This window comes from Artibeus jamaicensis, unplaced genomic scaffold, assembly GCF_021234435.1.
Source record: "Artibeus jamaicensis isolate MK-2021 breed Jamaican fruit bat unplaced genomic scaffold, CSHL_Jam_final contig_685, whole genome shotgun sequence".
In the NCBI taxonomy this organism is placed as follows: domain Eukaryota; kingdom Metazoa; phylum Chordata; class Mammalia; order Chiroptera; family Phyllostomidae; genus Artibeus; species Artibeus jamaicensis.
In genome coordinates, this window is record NW_026521924.1 from 18,193,071 (window position 1) to 18,216,810 (window position 23,740).

Here is a 23,740-nt window from a genome sequence, read left to right on the forward strand (position 1 = left end):
CCATCAGTAGATGAATGGATAAAGAAGTGGTACATCAACACGATGGCATATGACTCAACCATAAAAAAAAAGAATGAAATCTTGCCATCTGCAACAACATGCAGGGACCTGAAGGGTATGGTACTGAGTGAAACAAGCCAGACAGAGAAAGACAAATACCACATGATTTCACTTATATGTGGAATCTAAAGAACAAATAAATGAACAATCATAACAGAAACAGACTCAAAAATACAGAGAACATTTTGAAGGTTTCCAAATGAGGGAAGTTTGGGATGAGGAGTGAAAAAGGTGAAGGGATTAAGAAGTACAAATTGGTAGTTGCAGAATAATCATGGGGATGTAAAATATAGCATGGGGCATATAGTAATAACTAGTATGGTGTCAGATGAGTACTAGTTTTATCAGGGTGATCACTCTGTAAGTTATGTAACTGTCTAATCACTGGGTTGCATACCCGAAACTAGTATAATATTATGCACCAACTGTAATGGAAAGATAAAACATTAGCTTAAAGAAAGAAGAGTGCCCAGAAGAAAATTCCTGGCAGTCCCCAAACATACCATGCTCTAGCACACCATATACCTGCACACTCTTAACATTCCCTTCTGGCTTCGTCTGCTCGGCAGATTTATCCTTCAGCCTCTGTAAAGTCAGACACTCCCTCTTTTTAGAATTTACTGCAGTGTGTGTGTGTGTGTGTGTGTGTGTGTGTGTGTGTGTGTGTGTGTGTGAAACACTTGTTTACTCATCTGCCTCCCATGTGAGTCTATGAACCAAGGCGCTAGGCAGGGCCCATGTGTTATTATTGTTCTTTGCATCTTTCCCAATGTCTAACTCAGCATTTGGCACATGGTAAGTATTCAATCAATATCTGTTTAATGATAAATGAATGGACACATATGGACAGCGGGAGGTTGTCCACAATCTACTACAAGAGACTGTATCATTTGGTGCCCCCGGCTTTGCCTCAGACTGTTAACTTACAGTAAGAAAGTGGGGAGGAGCTGGCGGTTGTCCCCTTAATTTTTCCCTTCTGTCGTCCGAAGTTCACTGTAGTCCCTCAGGGTGTTGACATGGCGAGGAATGTGGGAAAAGGATTGGGAAGTCTTCCTTGAACTAGGGTTGTAGTTGGCTTTGTGCTTTCTGGGTCTGGAAGATGTGTACAGCTGTTCCTGTGCATCCTCAGAGCATCGAGGGGTGCTTTTAGAGTTGGGCAGAGCTCCTTCTCCTTAATACTGACATCTCTACTACCAGTGGACACTTTTCTTCTTACTTCTGCGGTCCCTTTACCCCACTAGGAGGTGGGGTAAACTTTACCCCTACTGAAGAGGACCCCGGGTGAGCCTATGCAGGCTCTCTTTCTCTCAGTCCACATCTGGCCTACAAAAACATTCCCTGACGAATTCTGGGAGAGCAGGCCAACCTAACATAGCAGCAATCTCCTGGGTTCTGCCATCAAAGCAATTGGCATGTTTGTCTCTTGTTGCTAGATTTCCCGGACAGGAGGTAGATCTAGTCACCATGCTCTCTGGCTGCCATGGGGACAGATTCAGCACCTCACACATCATCAGGTTCCTTCCCCCAATCACTCAGTCTTCCCCAAGAAGGGTGGGGACTCACAGCCAGAAATATCTCCATATAAAGCCTCTATCCTCCACTCTCTTGACCATATAGTTAGGAATTTAAGAACTTTAAAACAGATTTTAGACTGTTAAAAATATATATGATATTTTAGCATCTCACTTTAAAATTCCACACATATAATTTTAAAAGAAAGAAAATCAGTCAGTTCAAGCAGCCTCTTGACATGGGGCAGAGGAAATATCTATAAAAGATTAGCTGGGTGGGGGAGCGGGACCCCTATTACAGCCCTGGGAGAGATGTGAAGCTTGTGCCCAGAAATGGGATTTAGGACATAAAGGAAAAAGCCCAGTTCACCCTGATCTGTTATTTCTCCCTCCAACCCAGCCTCCTTTGAGGTCTTTTCCTCATTCTGGTTCATCAGGCAGGTTTGAATACGACCAAGCTCTAATTGTGCCTGCATTAAATCTTTCCCCATAGGTCTCTTGGGCCCCAAACAATTCAAGCAATACATATGAACGCCTGTTTGTTTGTCCCAAATGTTCCCGGCACTCTGTAGGACATTTGAAGGCTGATGTACTCTCAGAGCCTAGAGAACTTTTCAGGGGAATTTTCTGCACTTTCAAACATTAGCTAACTCCACCCTCTGCTCTGGCCCGAACAAAATACCCAGTTGTACTACTTTATTGTTTTAATATAATTTCTACCTTGCTGTTAATACATTATATTATTATCCAATACTAGTACACAATAGATGTTCAGCAAATGTTTGCTGGGCGAATGAATAAATGAATAAGGGAATGAAGGAATGAATGATCCACCTTTACAAAAATCAAAGATTACTGTTTGGTTTTAATCTCTTACTACTCCATTTACCCTTTATTGGTGTGTTTTGATAGTCTCAAACCTCTGTTTACTTCTCACGGTCTTACAATTTATAGTATAGTTTGCTAATGGATTTTATATCATTAACCTTTGTAACACTGAAGCTGACTTGATTCATTCATTCAGTGGAATAAGTCAGACATAGTCTCCTATCCTCATGAAGGTTAAATTTTACAGGGGGAGAAAGATAACTAGTAAGTAAATAAATAAAAATAAAAAGTGGAAAGTACTGTGCAAGAAACAGAGAATTGTGGTAGAAAATGATAGGGTAGTGCTTTAGATAGCATGATCAAGGAAGACCTAGCTGAGGAAGTATTATTTAAGATGAGACCTGAAGAGGGAGGGAAGGTATCAGCTAAGCCAAGAGCTGGGCAGAAAGTGGTCTAGGTAGAGGGCAAAGTATGTGCAAAGGTCCTGAGGCAGAAAAGAGGTTGGAGTCAGCAATGTTCGAGTTGTTTGCATTTCTCTCCATTCCATATATTGTTGTAGTGAACATTACACAGTACCTGTTGCATGAGTATTTTCCTGGGATGGATTCTTGGCAACTTTTTATCTGTCCAGTGTCTGGGACATTTCTTCTTCCCTTTCTAAATTGGTTATCTTTCAAAATCAGTGTCCTCCCTTCCTCCCTTTAGCCCCCATTTACTTTATGTTTTTCTCAAAGTAACTATTAAGACCTTGTTTTTTGTTCTTACAGAAGAAAAGATATAACTCTTAACAGTGTTCTCTTGGGCTATGAATTGCCCGTTTTACTCCTGCTATCCATTCATCTATCCGTTTACTCAGCTCTTACTGAGCACCTGTCTTGTAGCAGGTCTTACGCTGGGTGCCAGAGATGCACTGATCTTATGTAGGGGCTATTCAAAATGTGTTCCCACTGCATGGTAGCGTATTCGCTGAAATGCAGATTGCTGGGCTCCACCCCTGATTTACTGACTCTCTAAGGGTGGAATTTGAGCATCTGCATTTTAAGAAGTTGGCCTGGCTGGTATGGCCCAGTGCACTGAGTGCCCACAGGTGAACTGAAAGGTTGCTGGTTGGGTTCCCAGTCAAGGCACATACCTGGGCTGCCAGTCAGGTCCCCAGTAGGGGGTGGGCGAGAAGCAACTGATTGATGTATCTCTCACACAGTGATGTTTCTCTCCCTCTCTTCCCCTCTAAAAATAAATAAAATATTTAATAAGTTTCCCAGGGTTTGTTTTTTTTTTTTTGGGGGGGGGGTAAATCCCGACTAAAAACTTATAACCTCTGAGTAGAAGGTAAATGTAACTTACAACTCTTAAGGACGTGCATTGCTAAATTATGCACAAAACGCTATGGGAATAACGCCAGGGTCATAGAAGAAAGAATCCTCTAGAGGAAGTCAGGTTCACGCAGACTATACGAACTGCAGTTTTCCGGACGAGGTAGGACATTCAAGCAAAGAGAACACCTTATGCAAAGACGTGGGCGAAAACAGTGCTGTGTATTCAAACGACACTAACTAGCTGGGAGTGCTGTGTTGCCTCAGGCTGCTCGGAGGTGCCGGTCTGAAAGAGCCAAAATTCTACAACTGGTTGCACTGCAGGTATTACCTCGATCCTGGAGCGGGTTCTCTCATCCGTCAGGCAGTTGTTAATTGCAACCTGGTATGTGGGTGGAGCAGTGCGCAGGCGCATCTAGAAGCAGATGACTATACACACGCGCAGTGTGTAATCCCGAAGCCAAAAGTGGGATAATCAAGAGCAAGTTTTTTCTTTTACCCAAATTCCTCTTGCTCAAATCCAGCAACCCTAGCCGTCGCCATTTCTGCCTAGGAAATCTTGCTTTTTAAACTATAGCCCTGCCTTTTCTACCGTAATACTCCAGTAAACCCGCTGCCAGTACTCAACATGGCGGGAAGCGCCCAAGGCAGTACGGTCCTCCTTATAGGCGTACCAGTCGGAGGGGCGGGACCCTGCGAAAGGGCGGGAGTTTGGGGGGGCGGGGTCCGGGACCCAGCCGGGCAGTGGGCCCTAGCCCCTGATCAGGCCCTGGCTGCGGCTTTGGCCGCTGCCGCGCGGAGGAACAGTCTAGGAATCCGTGGAGCGGAGTGTGGTGAGGTGGGGCCTCAAGGGCAGGTGGGAGGTGCCCAGATTAACGGTCCCGGGCCCACAGACCCGCCCGGCTAAGGCGCTTTAGGGAGTCACGATCGGGCGGCGGCCTCGGGTTCGCTGGGAGGACTCCAGGGCCAACAGAGAGGTTGGGACTTGTGCTAGGATTCCCGGCTCCTTGCCTCCGCGTCTGCTTTGGCCACCACTCTGAGCTCCGGTCCGCGCACAACGGGATCTTCCCGAGCGTCTTTTCAGACAGCTTAGGAACCCAGGGCTGTCAGGATAAGGCGCTGCGCTCTCCGGCCCGTCTTGCTCCGGGCTCCCAGAATTTTGTGGCTCCCTCTGCCCTTGGGGTTTTGCACGTGATCTTTCCGAAAACTCCGGCCCACCCGCCTCCACACTCTGGAACTCTGTTCTTCGCTCATATATCACCTATCACTTCCTCGGAAGCTTTCCCCAACCTTGCTACGGGAGCAGTTAATCTCGCTGCTCTTTTTTTTTTGCAGTTACTTCTGCTGTCTTTTACGTCCATGCACTTGTTTGGGCTTTATGCTTTGCCTTTTTAATCTCTATATCCCAGAGTCTAGCACGTGATAATGATAATAATAACAAACATTTACTGAATAACCACAGAATATCAGGTGTTACTTAATGCATTACATGTTAAAGGCCCATTTCCATAAAGTGGATTCTTCATCTTCACTTTTTTTTTTTTCTTCAGTAGAAAGTTGAGGCACTCCGATCAATTTGCCTAGAGTCTTACAACTAAGTGAGTGGAGCTGGGAAACGAATTCAAGGCTGTTTTTCCCAGGAGCATGTGATAATTTCATTAGAGGGCCTTTGGGTGTGATAAATTTCTCTTGAATTGGTCTCCTTTAATCCCGCCAGTTATGGAGGCAGTTATGCACATTTTATTGAGAAGGCTTAGAATGGAGAAGGGACGTTCCTAAATATGTAGAGAGTTCATGACAAAACCAGGGCTGGAACTTGCTACTCTTCCTCAGTCACACTTTACCTTTTGTTGCTCCTTTTCTATCAGAGAGCTGCAGGCCTCATCATTTCACACCCTTTAGGAAGAGTGCCTTGCAGACCTGTGATTGCGTATTTCATGATTTAGGAGGCAACTGAAGTGATTGAGAGGGCACAGAGTTTGGAAGCAGATTGGGGTTTCATCTTTGCCACTGATCAGTTATATCCTTTCCATTTTTTGAACCTCAGTTTTCTTCTCCGTAAAATAACAATAATCTTATCTCAATGGGTATTTGTTACAATGAATATTACAGTAATTGTTTTGAGAGACTAAAGTGCTATACAAACTACATGATCTGGGGTTTTTTGTTTTTGTTATTATTATTTTTTAAATTTTTTTATTTGTGCTTTTTAGAAGGTTATAGAACAGTCAGCATTTTTGCAAGACCATTGGTGGTAAAGATGAGGTTACCTACTGTCCTTATATTCATTCAGGCACTGTTCTAGGATTTGGGAATATAGCAGTCAATAAAAGCAGTGTTCTTGCACTTGGGAAATTTACATTCTGATAGGTATATTACACATAATAAGCTGGTAGGGACAGATAAGTCGAGGTAAAGTACAAAGAAATTTGTATAAAGGGTGCATGAAGGGTGGCAGTATTTTATTTTGTATGGTTAGGAACATTTAAAGAGACCTGAGACCTGAATTGTGAAGGTAACCGGAAGGCCTCTTCCTCTGGTTACCTGCACACACCCTGAACATTCCTCCAGAGTGTTCAGCTTGGTGTGTTCCAAGCATGTACAGCAAGGAGAGCTGCACAGTTGGAGGAGTAAGAATGGGAATTAAAACAACGGGAGGCCGGATCAAATAATTAGGACCCTGTTGGCCATTTTAATGATCATGGTTTATACTCTGAGTAGTATTGGAGGGTTCTGAGTGGCATAATCTGTCACTGTTTTAAAAGGATCCTTTGACTACTCTGTTGAGAAAAAACAAATATTGGAAAAAAAAGTCGGAAACATCACTCCCATCTAAGTAGCTTTTGCAGTAATCCAGATGTATCAGTTACCTGGGTTTTTTTGTGTAAGCAACTACCCCAAAATTTAGTAGCTTGAAACAACAATCATTTATTATCTCATATAGTTGTGGATTGGAAATCCAGGGGCAGTTCAGCTGGATGTTTCCGGTTTAGGATCTCCCATGAGACTGCAGTCAAACTGATGGCTGACCTACTGCCAAGATGGTTCCCTATCACTGAGCCTCCTCACAGGGCTGTCTCAGCAGAGAGTGTGAGGGGCACAGCAGAGAGTGTGAGGGGGTAGGGAGAGAACTGTGGTGCCTTTTATAATCTTGTCCGGAAAGTCATTTTGACTTGATTCAACTTCATTAACTTTATTCCAGCTCGCTCTTAAGGGGAGAAAATTAGGCTCCACCTCTTGAAAGGAGAAGTATCAAAGAATTTATGGGTCTATCTTCAAGCCACCACAGCAGGCAAGAGAGGGTGGCTTGGCTCATGATGATCGTGGTGGTAAGAGGTTGAAAGTGATAGGACCTGGTAGAGTCAACAGGATTTGCTGATGGGTTGGTTGTAGGGTGTGGGGAAATGGAGGAAGTATGACTGTAAGGCTTTTGGCTTCAGCAGCCAGAAGGATGGAATTGCCATCTACTGAAACAAGGAAGATTAGAGGAGCAGGAGTTCACTTTTGGACAAGTTAACCTTTTTTTTTTAGGTTCTGCTTATTTATTTTTAGAGAGAGGGGAAAGGAGGGAGAATGAGAGTGAGAGAAACATTGATTGGCTGCCTTTTGCATGCCCCCAACAAGGGACCTGGCTCACCACCTGGGCGTGTGCCCTGATGGGAAATAGAACTGGAGACCTTTTGGTTTGCAGGACGATGCCCAACCCGCTGAGTCACCCTGGCCAGGGCTGGACGAGTTAACATTGACATGCCTGTTAGACATCTATGCAGAGAAGTTAAATAGATGTTTGGATTTAGTACAGGAATGTGACATTACAGAGGGAAATGTGGGCTGGAGGTGTAACACTGGGAATCATGGGTGTATAGGGGCTTTTTTTTTTTAAATCCTTACTGGAGGACATTTTTTTCATTGCTTTTAGAGAGAGAGAACAGGGAAAAGGAAGGGAGAGAGAGGAACATTGATGTGAGAGAGAAACCTTGACTGGTTGGCTCCCAAACGCTCTAAGATCCGGGATCATAGGTGCCTAGACTGGGGATCAGACCTGCAACCTTTCTGTTACTCAGCAACACTCCCACCAACTGAGCCACACCAGCCAGGGCTAGATGGTCCGAAGCCTGAGCTCTGGGGCCTCCAACTTTTAGATGGTGGAGAGATGAGGAGAGCCAGCAAAAGAGAATGAGGGGAGAGACCAGAGATGTGGGAGGGGTGAGAGAGAGCGGCCCCGCATAAAGAGGTTTCTATAAGGAGCTGCATGTTAATATTTTTTCTGCAGTAAGAAACAAATGGTCTCTGCAAACAAATACATATGGTTTCTTTGCTCAGGAAATAAAACATTTATACCCTCAAGTGTTCCCTTTTTGCTTTAAGTGACAAGTTCCATTTAACAATAGCTAATAGCAGTCCACGTTTTAGTCCTTGCAGAATTTGCACCTCTACTCCAAGGTTAGGTGGTATTGCTTGTATTTTAAACTTAATTTAAATACTTCCTTTGGAGTATTTTGAGCGAGGGGAGGCTATATACATAATTCATGTCACTCTACTGTCGCTGTCCACCCTGGGTTCAGAGGTGACTGCCCTTCCCAGTCTGGTTGCTGGCAAAAGTAGGAAGTTGGTCTTGTTCATTTCAGTGTTGCTGGTGGACAGACTGCCTGCTGCTGACCTGGAATCCATGAGTGTTTATGGGATACATCAGTGTCTGAAAGAAGCGATTCTTTTTCCTTTTCCTGCAGTGATGGTAATGTCTATTCAGTGGTTTACAGTTTACAGAACACAGTGACGCCCATTATCCCGTCTGAATGCAGTCCAGTCTGCTACCATTTGCCAACCACTGACCTTTTCCTTTTCTGAGAGACACTGAAACCTACCTTTTTTGGAGGTGTGCTACTTTATTGTCTGGCTGCTCCGGCAGCCTGTTCAGAAAAGGGCACTGAACTGCGTCTTGAGGAAGACAGAGCTAAATCTCAATTTCAGAAAGGTGCCTGATGTAATTTTTCTCTCTATTCTTGCTGTAAGGAATTTCAGTTTTATGGGGATTTTTTGTTTGTTTGTTTGTTTGAATCATAAAACACTGAAAATAATTTTTAAAATAAACTTTATTTTTTAGAACAATTTTAGATTTACAGAAACATTTCATAGTACAGAGAGTCCCCCATACCCTGCACCCAGTTTTGCCTATTAGTAGCATCTTACAGTGATATGGTACGTTTGCTGCAATTTCAATTCATTTTTTGAGGTAGATGGAACATATCAATAAAATGGGAACAAAATGAGTTGCTTCATCTCTGTAGACTTCAGGCTTTTTATTGTAAAAGTAGAGAGTTAGACTACATTTATAAATTTATTTATTGCTTTGAGAGAGAAACACTATTTGTTATTTCATTTATGTATCCATTGGTTAACTCTTGTATGTGCCGTGACTGGGGATCAAACCCGCAACCTTAGCATATCAGGGCAATGCTGTAACCAACTGAACTCCCCGGCCAAGGCAGACTAAATTTTTAAGTTTTAAATACTTGTAGAGTAATTATCAGCTAAGGTAAAATAATCATATAACCATTTCTTTACAGGAGTATTCCTATTATCTCAAATAATATTTACGTGTTAACAGCAATCTTATCCTAAAAGAAGATTTAATAAGAGGATTCTGGGAACTGTGGCATGGCCGCTTATACTGATATTAGGTCGAGCTACATGAAATTATTGTTCTTACAGGTTTTAAAAATGGGCACATATTGGCAATTTCATCAGATTCAACCTCATATTTGAGGGGTGGGGATTCCAAAGAGGGTAAGGGAGGCTTTGGGGCCTCGGAGACTCCCACTGTGTGCAAAAGCCTCGCCCGGTCCTCACAGTATTAGAAGGAAAAAGGCTCCTCAGGTCCCTCGGAGCAACTTGGTAGCTACTTTTGTTGTTGGTATGTGTTGGCAGGAAGAGCTGTTTCCCAGCAGGTTTGTGACTCCAACAAGCATAGGGATCATGCCAGCGTTTTACTGAGCCGTGGGAGCTGGTTGATGCAGCCTTGGTGGAAAGGAGGGGCAGGAAAGGAAGACGTTTGTAGAACAGGAAGGCTACAGTATGAACCCGGTTTGTAGGCGAGGAAGAGGCAGCCTGGGATATGGGTGCCACTAAGCCTTCCTGGGTGCCACTAAGCCTTCCTGGGTGCACTTGATGCACTAAAACTGAGTTTTTCTCTGTAACTCTGTTGTCAGAAAAACACAGGCACAAGTGCAGTGATAAAGAACAACTGAAATGTGCTGTCAGTGAGGGAGGGAGGGAATAGGCTGGAGGAGGGGGCGGAGCCTGCTGAACTAAAGGGGACAGAGCCAGGTGAACTGCAGGCGATCAAGGGTCACTATTCTGACTTTCCAGAAATGTGAATTCTTACATGGAGTTTCCCAATGGTAAATGTTGGCCCCTGGTTTGGATTCTTAAAAATTCTCTGTATGGGCCACACAGTGGCCGAAAAGAGCTATCAGGCCACATCTGTAACCTCTGGCCAAGGGTTTCGATCTGCCCGGAGTGAGGCCCACCTGCATGTCTTCATGACCCCTTGTCGAGAACCTGCTGATGACTAAAATGAGTCAGCCCTTGCCTTTGAGGCACTTAAAGATCAGTAGAGGAGATGGACAAATAATGATAAAATGTAATATGGATATTATATTTTCTCTCTACGTGTATTATATAAAATATTTGTATTCTATATTATCTATGTGACATAATGCTGTGTGTGTGTGTGTGTGTGTGTGTGGACAGGATAGGAAGTGACATTTGAGCCAGGGTGTGGGAGGTTAACAGTGGATTCATTAAAGGGCTCTGGGGCCATTTTCTTGATTGGAAATACAGACATCTCTCAACCCTGCTGGTGGGAGTCTCAGAAAACTCTAGCCTGTCTCCCTCCCCCCAGGTTACTGGATGTGTTTCAGAGGCCATGTAGCTGGGAACCCTCATTTCCTGATGAGGAGTCTGGGAGGGAGTGGCATGCCCAAGGTCGCAGAGCCCCCTAGAGGCAGAGCTCGGACTCACACCTAGAACTCTTCCTGAGCACCGTGCCTCCCCTCTCCTGAGTGCACCTAAAGCTCGCTGGTTAGGTCGGCCTCCCCAGCCTGCAGGTGGCCCGCTGTCCTGTTTTGGCCCAGCTCCGTGTGGGGGAGGAACGTTTGCCATCCTGCTGAAGCTGGTTCCTTCTTCCCTCTCTCCGTCGGATCCCCTGCTTGAAATGCCTGCTACCTGCATTTCTTTGTCAGAGAGTCAGACTACTCGCATTCAAATCCCTGATCAAGCAAATGCCAACTGTATGAACTAGGACAATTTGCTTAATTCTAAACCTCAGCTTCCTCATCCTCTTGGCCTAGTGCAGAGTTCCAAAAGGCATGCCAGGAAACACTAGTTCTGTGAACTTGTTTCATGGTCAAATAAATTTAGGAGATGATGCTCATCAAAGCCCCCCTTACAGATGGGGGTGCATCTTAGTATTTTAGAGGGCTCTGAGAGGTTCTGTAGCGGAGGAACCTATATACTTTGCCCAGCTCAGCTTTGTCAGATTTTATGAGTATTTGCTGAATAAATTTGAATCTTTTGACTCAAATTTGCAGACAGCCCTTTTAACTCCACTGTGTGCTTTGGTCCCCAGCTCAGGAGGAGGTTCATGTGGCACAGCAATGCTTAGAGACCCTACTGGGAGCGAACAGCCTCTGGCTGCCTAGGGGCCTGTGGGTACCTGCCTGGTGCCTCCATGGAGACAGGAGGCCCTGGGTTGAACAGTATGAAGCCCCAGTCACTGCAGCTGGTGCTGGAGGAGCAGGTGCTGGCGCTGCAGCAGCAGATGGCAGAGAACCAAGCAGCCTCCTGGCGGAAGCTGAAGAGCTCCCAGGAGGCCCAGCAGAGGCAAGCAGTCCTTGTGAGGAAGCTGCAGGCCAAGGTGAGACAGCTGCCCTTTCAGGGAGGGGTTAAGAGGAGCACACCTCTTAGAGCTGGGTGCTGAGGTGGGATAAGAGTTGCAGGAGGCGGAACCATGTGGTGGGAATGCCCCAGACAGCCTCTCTTTTAAGACTCCCGATACTCCATGAGATATATATTATCCCCGTTTTAAAGATGGTGTTTGCAAGGGTTAAACTATTTGCCTAGGTTTGCTCCCCTAGTCAAGAGCTAGGATCCACCATGGGGTTTCTGGTCCAAAGCCCGTGGTCTTGCCTGTAATACAAGAGCTATACAGAAAATGTTATTTCGTTGTCCACATAGAAACTATACAATGTCTGACCTTACCTCAATATCATCACCCAGTCTCCTGTTCACAGCAGGTTTGCCCAGGATCCTCGGGGCCTTTGGTTTGGGCGGTTTGTACCAGCTGTGCCCACTGCTCACATCCCCCTCTGTTTGCTTCAGGTGCTGCAGTACCGGGGCTGGTGCCAAGAGCTGGAGAAGCGGCTGGAAGCCACTGGGGTGAGTGAGGCTGTTCTGCTCTCCCCGCAGCCCTGAGCCCTCAGTGAATACACTTGTTAGGCTTCGCCTGCTGAGAGGGGCTGCATGTGATAAGGTGGTGTTTGGTAGAAGCCTCTCTTTCTTCAGCCCCTAAGAGCTTTATCACACAGATGCCCTCATTGGTCCTAGCTAGTCCTAGCCTGTCAGTTTCCAGCCCTTGGTTCTCTAAGGACAAAATGCAGCTTCAGGAGATTTAATCAGACTGGTGGGGTTCTGGAATCAGATGGAAGAAATGCATTTTTCCTCCAGAAGGTGTCAGTGTTTATCTGTCGTAGAGAGACGTGCCCTTGCAGGCCTGAAAAACATGTTTGTGGCGGAGAGAGGGCTTTGTGTGTGCTGTTGGCTGGGTAAACTGGCTTTGAAAGACTCATTGGCCTTTGTTCCAGCTCCCTCTCAGCACCTTCTTACATTCCCCGCCGAAAAGTTCTCTCAGAGGAAGGAAAGAACCAAAGCTTCCTGAGTACTGGTCTCTGTAGGCCAGGCACCACTAGGCATTGTCATATAATTATGGTCGCTTAATCTGCAAAGCAGCTTTCTGAGGGGAATGCTATCACCCTCATTTTTTAGGTGAAGATTTTATGGTTCAAAGTTAAGTAACTTCCCAAGGTCCAAAACTTAGGTTGGTAGAAGTCAGGGCCGTCAGTTCAAGACATATCTCGTGCTTTTTAGGTTGGAAGTTCTTTTCACTGCCAAATGCCGCCTTTCAGAAGTCACGGGTTCACTTTTGGAGAGAGAGGGATGCAGTGGACATACTTTCAGGACACAGTGATTGAGAAAAGAAGTATAATGTTAACAAAGGGGAGAAAGAATTTTTAAAAGGCAGCCTCTGTAGAAGGGGACATCAGGGAATTGGTCTGAGCGATGTTCTCTTGGGAGCTAAATATGACTTGTCTCTGTCCGGCTAAGGGACCGATCCCCCAGAGGTGGGAAAATGTGGAGGAGCCAAACCTGGAACAGCTGCTAATCCGATTGGAGGAGGAGCAACAGAGGTGATGGGCCCCAGATTCTCTGGCCTGGGTGCTTGGCCAGTGGGTGGAGAAGGCTGATGGGAAACCTCTGTCCTGAGGGCTAACATGGATTGCAACCACGGGCTTTCAGCCTTAGCCCTCCAATCCTGGCAATGGAAAATTCCAGGGGTTGTCATCTGACTCCAAGAAGTCCACGGCTGGACCAGACCTTTATTTTGCACTTGCTCCTACGCCTCCCCAGTGCAGGTGTGAGAGTCTAGCAGAGGTGAACACCCAGCTTCGGCTGCACATGGAAAAAGCTGACGTGGTAAACAAAGCGCTTCGAGAAGATGTGGACAAATTGACAGTAGATTGGAGCCGGGCCCGGGATGAGCTAATGAGGAAGGAGAGCCAGTGGCGGATGGAGCAGGAGGTACAAGGAGGGCACTACCCTGGTCAGTGTTGGGAGGGGTTTGCTTTAGGGCTTGAGTGGAAGCCGGGCTGTCATGTGACCACCCTTACCACTCATGCTGGCAGCTGCCCTGCTTGGACCGTCAGCTTAGTTCTGCCCTCACCTGCTTAGTGGAGGTTTTGCTGGCAGATGACATAACACTCAAAGCAACTCTGTTCCTGAAGAAGTGACTAGCTTAGGTTTTAGTTGGATCTGACAGCTTACTGGCTCCAGTCTGCAGGTCTGCATATGTAGATGCTGAGGAAGTGGCTGTTGGAATTGAAGGGGGAAGAAAGATCAGATGCAGGCTGTAGGGAATTTTCAGATCTCAGCTAAAGGGTACTGATGTTTTCTGAGCCTTTACTCTTTGTGCTAGGTGATTTACATATGTTATGTCATTTAATTCTTACTGTAAGTCTGGTAATAGTGGTAATTGATCCCATTTGTTGAGCTACGGTTTATTCTTTTCTAATGTAACTCAGAGGAAGGCAGGCTGTAAATCCCACATATCCAGGCCACATATCCAGGCCCTTGGACCTCTTGAATCCGTCTGCTAGCTTTATTAAGCTCTTCAGCACAACTTGAGGATAGACACCCACTTACAAGCTGTCTCCTATGAGCCCCCCCCTTCCCTCGCCCCAGTAGTTAGCAAGAATCCAAGACTCCTGTGTTGGCAAAAGATAGCCCTCTGCCCTTTGGTATGACCTGGGTTTCTGTACACAGTTCTTCAAGGGCTACCTGAAAGGGGAGCATGGTCGCCTTCTCGGTCTATGGCGGGAGGTGGTGACCTTCCGACGGCACTTCCTGGAAATGAAGTCAGCCACTGACAGGTTAGTGGGGCATTAAGAAGGGAGGAGGTTTGCCTCTACCATTCTGGACTTAGGAGGGTGGGCTGCTGTTGAAGGGGATCGGATGATGGAGGGCCCGGGGTTGTGGGAGGGGGGAGTAGGTGGGTTGATGGAGAAGAATGGTGTTGCTGGATTCAGATGATTTCTCCCAGACCTGCTTCTCCCGGGGCCCAACCCCCATGCTCCTTTCCTGGTCCCTATTGGAGTCTGCTCTTTCCTTGCCTGCACTCAGAGACCTGACGGAGCTCAAGGCCGAACATGTGAAGCTCTCAGGATCCCTACTGACCTGTTGCCTGCGCTTGACTGTGGGAACACAGCCTCGGGAATCTGATGGACCTGGGAGACTGGATGGGAGTGAGCCAGCCCAGCTGCTGCTGCTCCTAGCCAAGACCCAGGAGCTGGAGAAGGAGGCCCATGAGAGGAGCCAGGAGCTGATGCAGCTGAAGAGTCAAGGCGATCTGCAGAAGGCTGAGCTTCAGGATCGGTGAGACGGTGGGGTCCCGGCAGGGGTCACTAAGAGAAAGTTGACTCCTGCGGGGTGTTAGAGATAGATGGAGGAGATGTGAAGGGCATTCCTCCCACGAAAGGGGAAGGAGGTGTGCCAGAAGGAGTCTGGTTTGAAACCCAGTGCCACAATGGCGGCCATGTCACTGCCCTCTGCTCTCTGAGTGCCTTGCAGCCAAGTTTCTTGCCTGTCGACTTCCAGAGCCAGCTGTCTCTGTCCTCTACCAGAACCAGGCTGTTTGCCGTTCCCATACCAGCCGAGCTCTTCTGTGCTTCGCTGCCATTGTACATGCTGACCTTGGCCCATAATGCCTCCTTCCCTTCTCTCTCTGCCTTATCCGTTAAGAGATAGTTCAAGTGTCACCTCTTCTGTGAAGCCTTCTCTGACCTTGGTGGCCTGGTGGATTACCAGTGGCCTGGTAAATGCCGGATGTGGTGTTTTGACCCACTTGATACAACTTTGATGTCATTCTATCTTGTTGGTTATTTAGTTTCACTTTTTGGTTAGGCATTTTTATTTTTTAGATTATAATAAAAATAGATTTTTAAAAAAATGATGATAAGGGTAGAGACAGAAGCCAAGAGATTTATGAACTTTGAATCCCTGGGCAAAGTTGGGTTTATACCCCATGGCCAGGGTTGTATCACCACCTGCTGGTGGGGTCTGTAAATTGCAGTTTGTTTTGCTTGTTTGTTAACACACCAGGAAGCACCACAGAGACTGTCTCAGTAAGTTTTGTGTCTCTAGTGCTTTGCACTTCATCTGCCATGTAGTAGACAATAAATATTTGTTGAATGATGTAATAATTAAATGAATGACCATGCAGTGAGTTAAGGCACTTAGAGCTGGTATAGAATAAATTATTAAGACCTTGAAAAAAAATTAGACTCCTGCGTGACATTACTTTAAGAAATATTTACTTAGCTCCCCATGTAACACCAGGTGCTGGGCTCCGGGATGTAGTGTTAAAGTAATAAAGATGTACAGCGATTTTCCTGATCTTGGAAATTAATATCAGGGAGGTCGACCATAACCTTCCCCGAGTTGCCCCTCCTTTTTCTCTATCTGAGTAAAAACCTTGGGCTGGAGGGACCTCAGGACTATCCCCTGTGGCAATTCTGATGTTCTTATTGACTTCAGGGTGCTTGACTTCAAGATCAAGCGGGGCCTGGAAGGGCCTGGGCCAGGGCTGACCTTCAGCTCTCAGGCTCCCAGCCACGCGCTCCAGCCCTGAGATGTGGTAAACCCCTGCATGTGTCTGAGTGGCTTTGGGCTTCCCCCCAGTTCACAGCTGTAGTGCCCTGCCGTGTTCAGGGAGTGCAGGGGCCGGGGGCACCCGGGACTTCGGAGGGGCTGCAGTGGGACTGTCTGCGTTGGGGATGGCGTGTACTGCATGGTGGCTCTGTGCCTGTTAGTGGGCCGCCCAGGTGACAATGCTGTGCTCTTCTCTTCAGGGTGACCGAGCTCTCCGCTCTTCTGTCCCAGTCTCAGAAGCAAAATGAAGATTATGAAAAGATGGTAAAGGCTCTCAGAGAGACCGTGGAGGTCCTGGTACGTGACCCTCTGTTCCGGAAAGGAGCTGGGCGGGCGGGGGCCCGTAGACGCCTGGTTCTTCCCACGCAGGTGGTGCAGGGTACCAGTTAAATCTTTCTTGATGAAATCCCCTGGTGCTAAAAAGTAAATTTTGGCTGACTCTGAAAATTAACTAACCTCATTCATTTATTCATTCAAGAAATAATAACTGTCTACTATCCCTCCTGCATTCCCAAGGAGACCACAATGGTAAATGCAGGCAGCGTGTCCCTAGCAGAGAGAGCGGGACACACACTAAGAGGCACATTGACAAACCGAGAAGGGGAGAAATTCAAACCTAGTCATAAGGGAGGTGACTGAGGAGTGTGGCGAGGTTAGCCCGGAGGGAGGGACTTGAGGAAGCCACAATGGCTGCCTTCGTGTGTCTGAAGGACTGGCACTGGGGGAAAGAGTTGACTTGTTTAACATTTTCCAGATGAGCACAGGCAACGTCATTGCCTGGGAGTAACTGGGTGGTAGGGCTTGGCCAACAGGACGAGGACCACAGGACAGCTAGAGCTGTCCAGGCATTGAACAGTGTGCCTTCAGAAGGAGTGAGGTTTGTGACATTGGCCTAACACCTGCTGGGGCTCTTTCCCAAGGGATTCTCTCAGGCTGGGCGTGAGAACCTCCGGCTTGGTCCCACATGCTCTTTCATCTCTAAGAATGTTCAGATCTCCGGTTTTAGGCAGATCCTGAACTCACATCCACATGCACACGCCGAGTCTTCTCATCCAAGCTGGGATCAGCTGGGAGCTGGACATGTGTATGCCTTTTTGGTCCCTGTTTGTTAGGAATTTACAAATTTTCAAATGTCTGCAGGGCCCAGATGAGGTAAATGAGTGAAGAATTCTGGTTTTTCCTGTGCTGTCATATTTAGTTTTCAGGATAGGGGACTCTTGGTCTCAGTATTAAGGAAACGAGGAGGAGCAGGGACTGCAGGACCCTGAAGCATACGTGTGTCATCTGGTATCCGTTGCCCAGCTTCCGTAAATTATTGCCATGTAGGAATGAGGGCTGTTGTGGCCTATTTGTTAACTTTTTGAGAAGCCAGAAATTCAGATCTCAATTCATAAAATCTCACAATTTTTTACATGTTGGTTCAATAAAACGTCCCTGCAGGTCTGTGTCTATAGGCCTTCACCAACACCGGAAGCTGGGGGGAGGAAATCTCCAGTCTTGCGGTATATTGCTAGCTTTGGGGGTAGAGGTTTCTGTGGTTTAACCTTACGTCTCAAGGGTCAAGTTTTTGTTTAGAGACAGTAGCCGTCCTCCAATGACAGCTCACGTTTATTGAGTGTTTGGCTGTTCAGCTGTATCGTGTTCTCTGTTCAGGAGTCAAACCATGCAGAGTTAGTGGAACACGAGGCATCTCTCAGCAGGAACTCCCGAGAGGAGAAGCTGTCTTTACAGCAGCTGATCAAGGATATAACCCAGGTACTGGTGAGCCTCCTGCTCAAGGTCGCCAGGCGCTCTCAGTGGTGCCTGGATTTCAACTCTCTGGGGTGTTCAGACTTGGGGTCTTACGGGGATGATTTCCCTGAGCATATCTGGAGCCTGGAACCTACTGAGCCGCTAAGCATTCATGTGTTCGCACTGCGTGCTGGAACAGGCCCTCTTTCTTATTGCCAGCTGTAATTCTCAGGCCAGTGGCTGGATTCTGGGCTACACTGCCTCAAACGCCTCTTCTTCACTTCTCCACTTGGTTATTACGTCAGAGAGTGCTCTGGCCTTGTTGCTAGTCCTAGGTTTGGGTGACAAGGTGAAGAGTTGAAGGAACCACCTCTATTTGCCCTTAGATACCCTCCTCCCGCTCCCCAGGGAGAGGACCCAGGAAGGAAAACATTGGGTTTGTCCTGGCTGTAGTGTCCGTCCCCTGTACTGACTCCAGGCCTTGGCTACTAGGATGGTGACCCTGATGTGTGGGGTTTCAGGTCATGGTGGAAGAGGGGGACAGTCTGTCCCAAGGCTCTGGGCATGAGAGCACCTTGGAGATGGACTCCAGTGGCTTCCCCCAGCTTGACTCCCGGGACCCAGACAAGGCCGTCACTCTGGTGCGTTCAGTGATGACTCGGAAACGCCAGGCGGTGCAGGTGAGGAGCCTAGCATTCCCTCAGCCACAGGGGTGGTATCAGAAGTAACTTGTATCCAGGGACCCTCCTAGCCTGGACGGCCCCTTTCGCTATGTTGCCCAGTCATGAGGTGTTTTTGTCAACCCCCCACAGTGCCCAGTAAAACCTCTGTGTCTGCCCAGCTGCGCTGTGGGTGACGGGCACACTGTCTGTGCCAGTGAATGCACAGATTGGCAGCAGGAGCTCTGGGAGGGGATGGGTGGGTGTTCCCGGTTCTAAGGGTTTCCCCCAACACTGTACATTTGAAGAGGATGAACTCTGAGACTCCAGGAGCCATAGAAGCCCAATAGCCTCTAATCTTCTCGACTGGTCACATCTCCTTAGCTTACCCGTGTTGCCGCAGCCCCTACCTCCTTGCCCAGCCCTACGCTTAGGCTTCCAACATCCCTCTTTTACCTGCCCTCTTGTTCACCATCTCACTTCTGTTACCCTCCCTCCACAGGACCTAAGGCAGCAGCTTTCAGGCTGTCAGGAAGCTATGAGCTTCTTGCAGCAGCAGCATAATCAGTGGAAGGAAGAGGGAGAGGCCTTGAGACAGCGGCTACAGAAGCTCACTGGGGAGCGGGACACTCTGGCAGGACAGACGGTGGATCTCCAGGGAGAGGTGGACTCGCTCAGCAAGTGAGCAGGGGGTCGCTCATTCCACCCTTCCTCCCCAGGCTCGTCCTCACCTGGTCATTTACCCCCTCCCATCATGTTGCTGGTTGGCTGATCCTGCTGTCCCTGAAGCCCAGGGCTACTCAGGGCTGCCTTGCTTTGTGCTCTGCTTGCTCCTGCTTACTCAGTTTTGGGTTCTTGTGATGATTAAAAAAAGTTCCCTGCTCTAAAGGGAAGGTGAGATGTTTAAAGAAAACAGATGTCTTTGTCCTTTGATCCTGTGATGTCTGTTTCCAGGAAGGACTCTCGGTTCCAAGGTCTCTGCTCATCTTTGGTCTCCTTCCAGGGAGCGAGAGCTCCTGCAGAAGACCAGGGAAGAGCTGCAGCAGCAGCTGGAGGTGCTGGAGCAGGAGGCATGGCGCCTGCGAAGGACGAACATGGAGCTGCAGCTGCAGGGGGACTCTGCTCAGGGCGAGAAGGAGGAGCAGCAGGAGGTGCTGCACCTGGCTGTCCGTGAGAGGGAGCGCCTGTGAGTGTGACCTGTCCCCTCCTATGGCATCTTGATCTTCCCATCCATTCCACACCCTTCTCCACCCACTGCCCTCGCTTAGAGAGTTGAAGAAATTGAACTTAGAAATTGAAACCTGGGGTGCATAAAGGTTCAGATTAGCTTACTGCTCCTTCCTTTGCAGAAAAATGGGTACAGAAAGTTCATCCAGGCTTTGCGCAGCAGCCTTAAGGAATGAGGCAGTGTGGGAGATACGGAAGTAAATAAGACTCAGGCCCTAACCTCAAGCAGTTTGCAGTGTGATAGGGAAGACAAAGAAGTAACTGTGGCATGAGGCCGGATGAAGCTAAGTAGAGTTTCAGGCCGGGTCCTTCGGGAGCATAGGAGTAACAGTTAATTATTGAAAGCTTTGTGGAGGAGAGGGTAGCCTTTGGGCTGGGCCCGGACATATTCTGATTTGTAAAGAGTGGGAGAAGGGCTAAAGGAACAGACGAGCGATGAAAAGGAGGCAGGGAGGCTCATGGCATGTTCAGAGCAGCTTGGGCTGGCTAAAAGGTAGGACTTAGCCTGGGAAGGGATGGGAAATGAGCTGGTCAGGAAAGGGAGTTCCAGAGTAAAGGGACCCAGCTAATCTGTAAAAAGCAAGACCTTTCAAGCTAGGCAAAAGCTTGGTTTAAGTTATGGCCCAGCCACTTGGACAGATTACTTTCTTTGTAAAATGGGGGTGATAATATTTACCCTGAAGAGCCGTTGGGCAGATTAGAGAAGTATTTTGCAAAATGCCAACATAGAGCCTGGTAGATAGTAGGTTTTGAGTATCTGGTGGCAGGGACTGTACCGTCCTCCCCCGCGCCCTGCCTCCTTGCACCTGGTAGGTGCAAACGGGGGAATCTTGAAGGGTTGCTGGAAGGATCATGGCTTGTGCAAGGAGTGGGTCTTCCTGTACCAAGGAGAAGAACTAACAATCCACAGAAATAAGTACATGTTTTTTAATTTAATTTGTTGGAATTGATAATACTTTTATCAATATTTATGTGACTCAAAAGCCAAGACTATTTAAAAAAAACGTATGCAGAGAAAGTCTTACTCCCCTCTGCTCCATCCATCCCATTTCCCTTCCTTCTGTAGGCAATCATTTAAATTAAGTTCTTGGTTATCTTTCTTTCCAGCACTGCTTTACACAAATTTTCCCCCATTTCTTGCAGAGAAGGTAGTACATTACATTAACTGTTCTGTATCTTGCTTTTTCCCAATTTATGTGTCTTGGAGATCTTTATCAGTTATTCTTTTTTGTGCATAGCAAAGGTTTCCGTAACCGCAGTTATATTCCTGTTGCCCTCTGGGGCGTGGCCACTCCCTAAGATTTCCCCTAGCCCCCGCTTTTTCCCACCTTAGTCAGGAGACACTGGCGGGCCTGGAAGCGAAACAGTCTGAATCGCTCAGTGAACTGATCACTCTTCGGGAAGCCCTGGAGTCCAGTCGCCTGGAAGGAGAGCTGCTGAGGCAAGAGCAAAGAGAAGTGGCCGCAGCGCTAGCGAGGGTGCGTAGACCTCCCCCGCCCCTGCTGGGTGGCTTGGGCCGCTTCGGAAGTTGTATTTTCTAGGAAAAGGTTATGCAACCTGGCTCAGTCTTCGCCTGCCAGCCATGACCCTTTATATTTCTGGCCTCATTTACTAGTCTCTGCTTTGGGTTCTTTCCCTCCCACATACTCTCTATATTGAAATTAGAATGGTTTTCTGAAGTAGAATCGGTTATGTCAGACTCTTTTCTAAAATTATTTAGAGGCTTCCTGGCTCCTTGGCACGGCATTCAAAGCCCTTCGCCCCCAGTCCCAAGCAGTTGCTAGTTTCCCCTTCATTCCACATTCCTGTCCTAACTTCCCATGTGCCTTTACTCCTGCCACTGAGCACTGATTGCCGTCCATTCCGCCGTGTTCTTTCGGGACTCTACTACTTGGCTTGTGTTAAACTCTTTTTCTTGCCCGGACTGCTTCTTTCCTCCCCCTTTAACTGCAACTGTTCCTCGTCCCAGTAGTAGCCAACTTAATTGTCAGCTCTTCTACCCTTTCTGACTCTCCCACTCTGAGTCCGTGCTTTGTCTGAGTGCCCAGAGCCTCTGTGCTTGTGTTGTCTGCAGTGTTCTTACAGCTGTGGTTGTTCACGCATTTCCACGTCTGTGCCTCCGTACTGTGAGCTCCTGTCTCACTCCTCAGTGAACAAGGAAATGAATGAAGTCTCTGAACGGTTTTAGAAAAGAGGCCGACACAATTGATTTAGACTACAGAAAACCATTTTCATTCCAGTACAGAGAGAGTATATTGGGAGGAAAGAATGAATGGTTATCTTGTTCAGAATGTGAGGGAGGGAACGAGTGTTAACTGATCTCCACACAAGGAGAGCAGCGGGTGTTGGAGGTTTGCGCGGTGTGAGCTGCTGCGGGAAAACTGCGAGAAGAAACCTTTAACTCTCTTTGTTTTCAGGCAGAACAGTCCGTTGTGGAGCTGTCAAGTTCTGAGAACAGCCTGAAGGCTGAGGCAGCTGACCTTCGGGCTGCAGCTGCCAAGCTCAGCGCCTTAAATGAGGCTTTGGCCTTAGATAAAGTTGGGCTGAGCCAGCAGCTTCTCCAGGTGAGCAAAGATTTTTCTGATGCACAGGGTGGGGCGGGGCCCTGACTGAGGGTCCGCCAGTGACAGATGAAGCTGAGGCCTAGGACAAGAAAGAGTCCTTAAAATAAATCAGCCCAAGACAGATCAGCTCCCAAACGTGGTCCTGAAATGAGCAGAAGGAGCATGTAGAGTGCAGAGGGCAGACTACATGGACTGGGCTTAGCAAGGGGGCGATTTTTCATCATCCCCTTCCATACCTTTTACTCACCTTTGGGCTTTAGGGTGAAATCAGCAGAGCTAGGAAGGAGGCCCACACCCTTAGGAAGGAAGACTAGGTTTTAATTTTATTTATTTTTTAGAGAGAGGGGAGGGAGGGAGGGAGAGAAATATCAATGGGGGAGAGAAACATTGATCGTTGCCTCTAGTACACGCTCCGACTGGGGACCGACCCCACAACCCAGCCTTGCGGCCTGACTGAGACTTGCCGCTTTGCAGAACGACGTCCAACCAATTGAGCTATACCGGTCAGGACTAGGTTTTTATTTTTTTAACTTATTTTTATCAGCATAACAATTTATTAGCAAACAAATAACACCTCTAGATCCCAGCACATATAGGCTCTTACGTAATAAACATCACAAACTTAGGAGGACTCTGTTTTTAATCCCGTTGCACAAGATACCAGCAATCACCAGGACAGGGTGTTCTGAAGCGCCCAAGTCTCAGAGAGTCTTCTCTAGAGGTTGCAGAGTTAACATCTCTGCGATACCCATTCTCTAGAGCCCCAGAAATCTTCACTGTTTTCTTAATCTGGATTTTTTGAAAGTAGGATTTTGCCTTTTTTATCTCTGTCCCAAGCCTCAGTCCATCCAGTACCTGGAACACAGGCGCCAGACCAAATGAACGCACAGTTCCACCCCCTTGTAAGCACTCCTGTTCTTGTTTGGAGAATAGGTTCCTATCGCTCACGGATTTCTGTCTCAGCACTTGGTCTCTAACCTGTGACCCTTTGTCTTTGGTGCCCTTCCCTTGCTGGTCAGTAGTTAGAACAGGAAAACCAGTCTGTGTGCTGCAGAATGGAGGCCGCAGAGCAGGCGAGAAGCGCCCTGCAGGTGGGCCTGGCGGAGGCTGAACGGAGCAGGGAAGCCCTGTGGGAGACGAACACACACCTGGAGGCTCAGCTGCAGAAGGCGGAGGAGACCGGGGCTGAGCTGCAGGCCGACCTCAGGGGCATCCAAGGAGAGAAGGAAGAGCTTCAAGAGAAACTAAGCGAGGTAAGGAAAATGCAGACCATCACGTTAAGGGGTTAATATGTGCTCATGTAAAACCCTGCAGAAATGATTCAGAAGGACAAAGTCTTTCTTCCTAGAAATGACCAGTGTTGC

General features: G+C 47.5%; 1 protein-coding gene across 7 annotated transcripts in view; it reads left to right on the forward strand.

The window, feature by feature from the left end:
* The first annotated feature begins 4,435 nt into the window (after window positions 1–4,435).
* The window catches only part of CEP250 (centrosomal protein 250), a 41,893-nt gene continuing 22,588 nt past the window's right edge, over window positions 4,436–23,740 (forward strand). The window contains exons 1-15 of one of the 7 annotated variants that reach the window (XM_037164457.2): window positions 4,436–4,550; window positions 11,343–11,630; window positions 12,095–12,151; window positions 13,097–13,179; window positions 13,405–13,570; window positions 14,312–14,418; window positions 14,669–14,920; window positions 16,396–16,492; window positions 17,849–17,950; window positions 18,448–18,606; window positions 19,088–19,266; window positions 19,589–19,771; window positions 21,146–21,290; window positions 22,230–22,376; window positions 23,399–23,629. In XM_037164457.2, the coding sequence (XP_037020352.2) occupies window positions 11,445–11,630; window positions 12,095–12,151; window positions 13,097–13,179; window positions 13,405–13,570; window positions 14,312–14,418; window positions 14,669–14,920; window positions 16,396–16,492; window positions 17,849–17,950; window positions 18,448–18,606; window positions 19,088–19,266; window positions 19,589–19,771; window positions 21,146–21,290; window positions 22,230–22,376; window positions 23,399–23,629 (2,094 nt within the window). In that variant the 5' untranslated portion in view covers window positions 4,436–4,550; window positions 11,343–11,444. Of the gene's footprint in view, window positions 4,551–8,361; window positions 8,448–11,342; window positions 11,631–12,094; window positions 12,152–13,096; window positions 13,180–13,399; window positions 13,571–14,311; window positions 14,419–14,668; window positions 14,921–16,395; window positions 16,493–17,848; window positions 17,951–18,447; window positions 18,607–19,087; window positions 19,267–19,588; window positions 19,772–21,145; window positions 21,291–22,229; window positions 22,377–23,395; window positions 23,630–23,740 lie in introns of those variants that run through there. The other 6 variants (XM_053671204.1, XM_037164458.2, XM_053671203.1 and 3 more) reach the window with 6 other exon arrangements.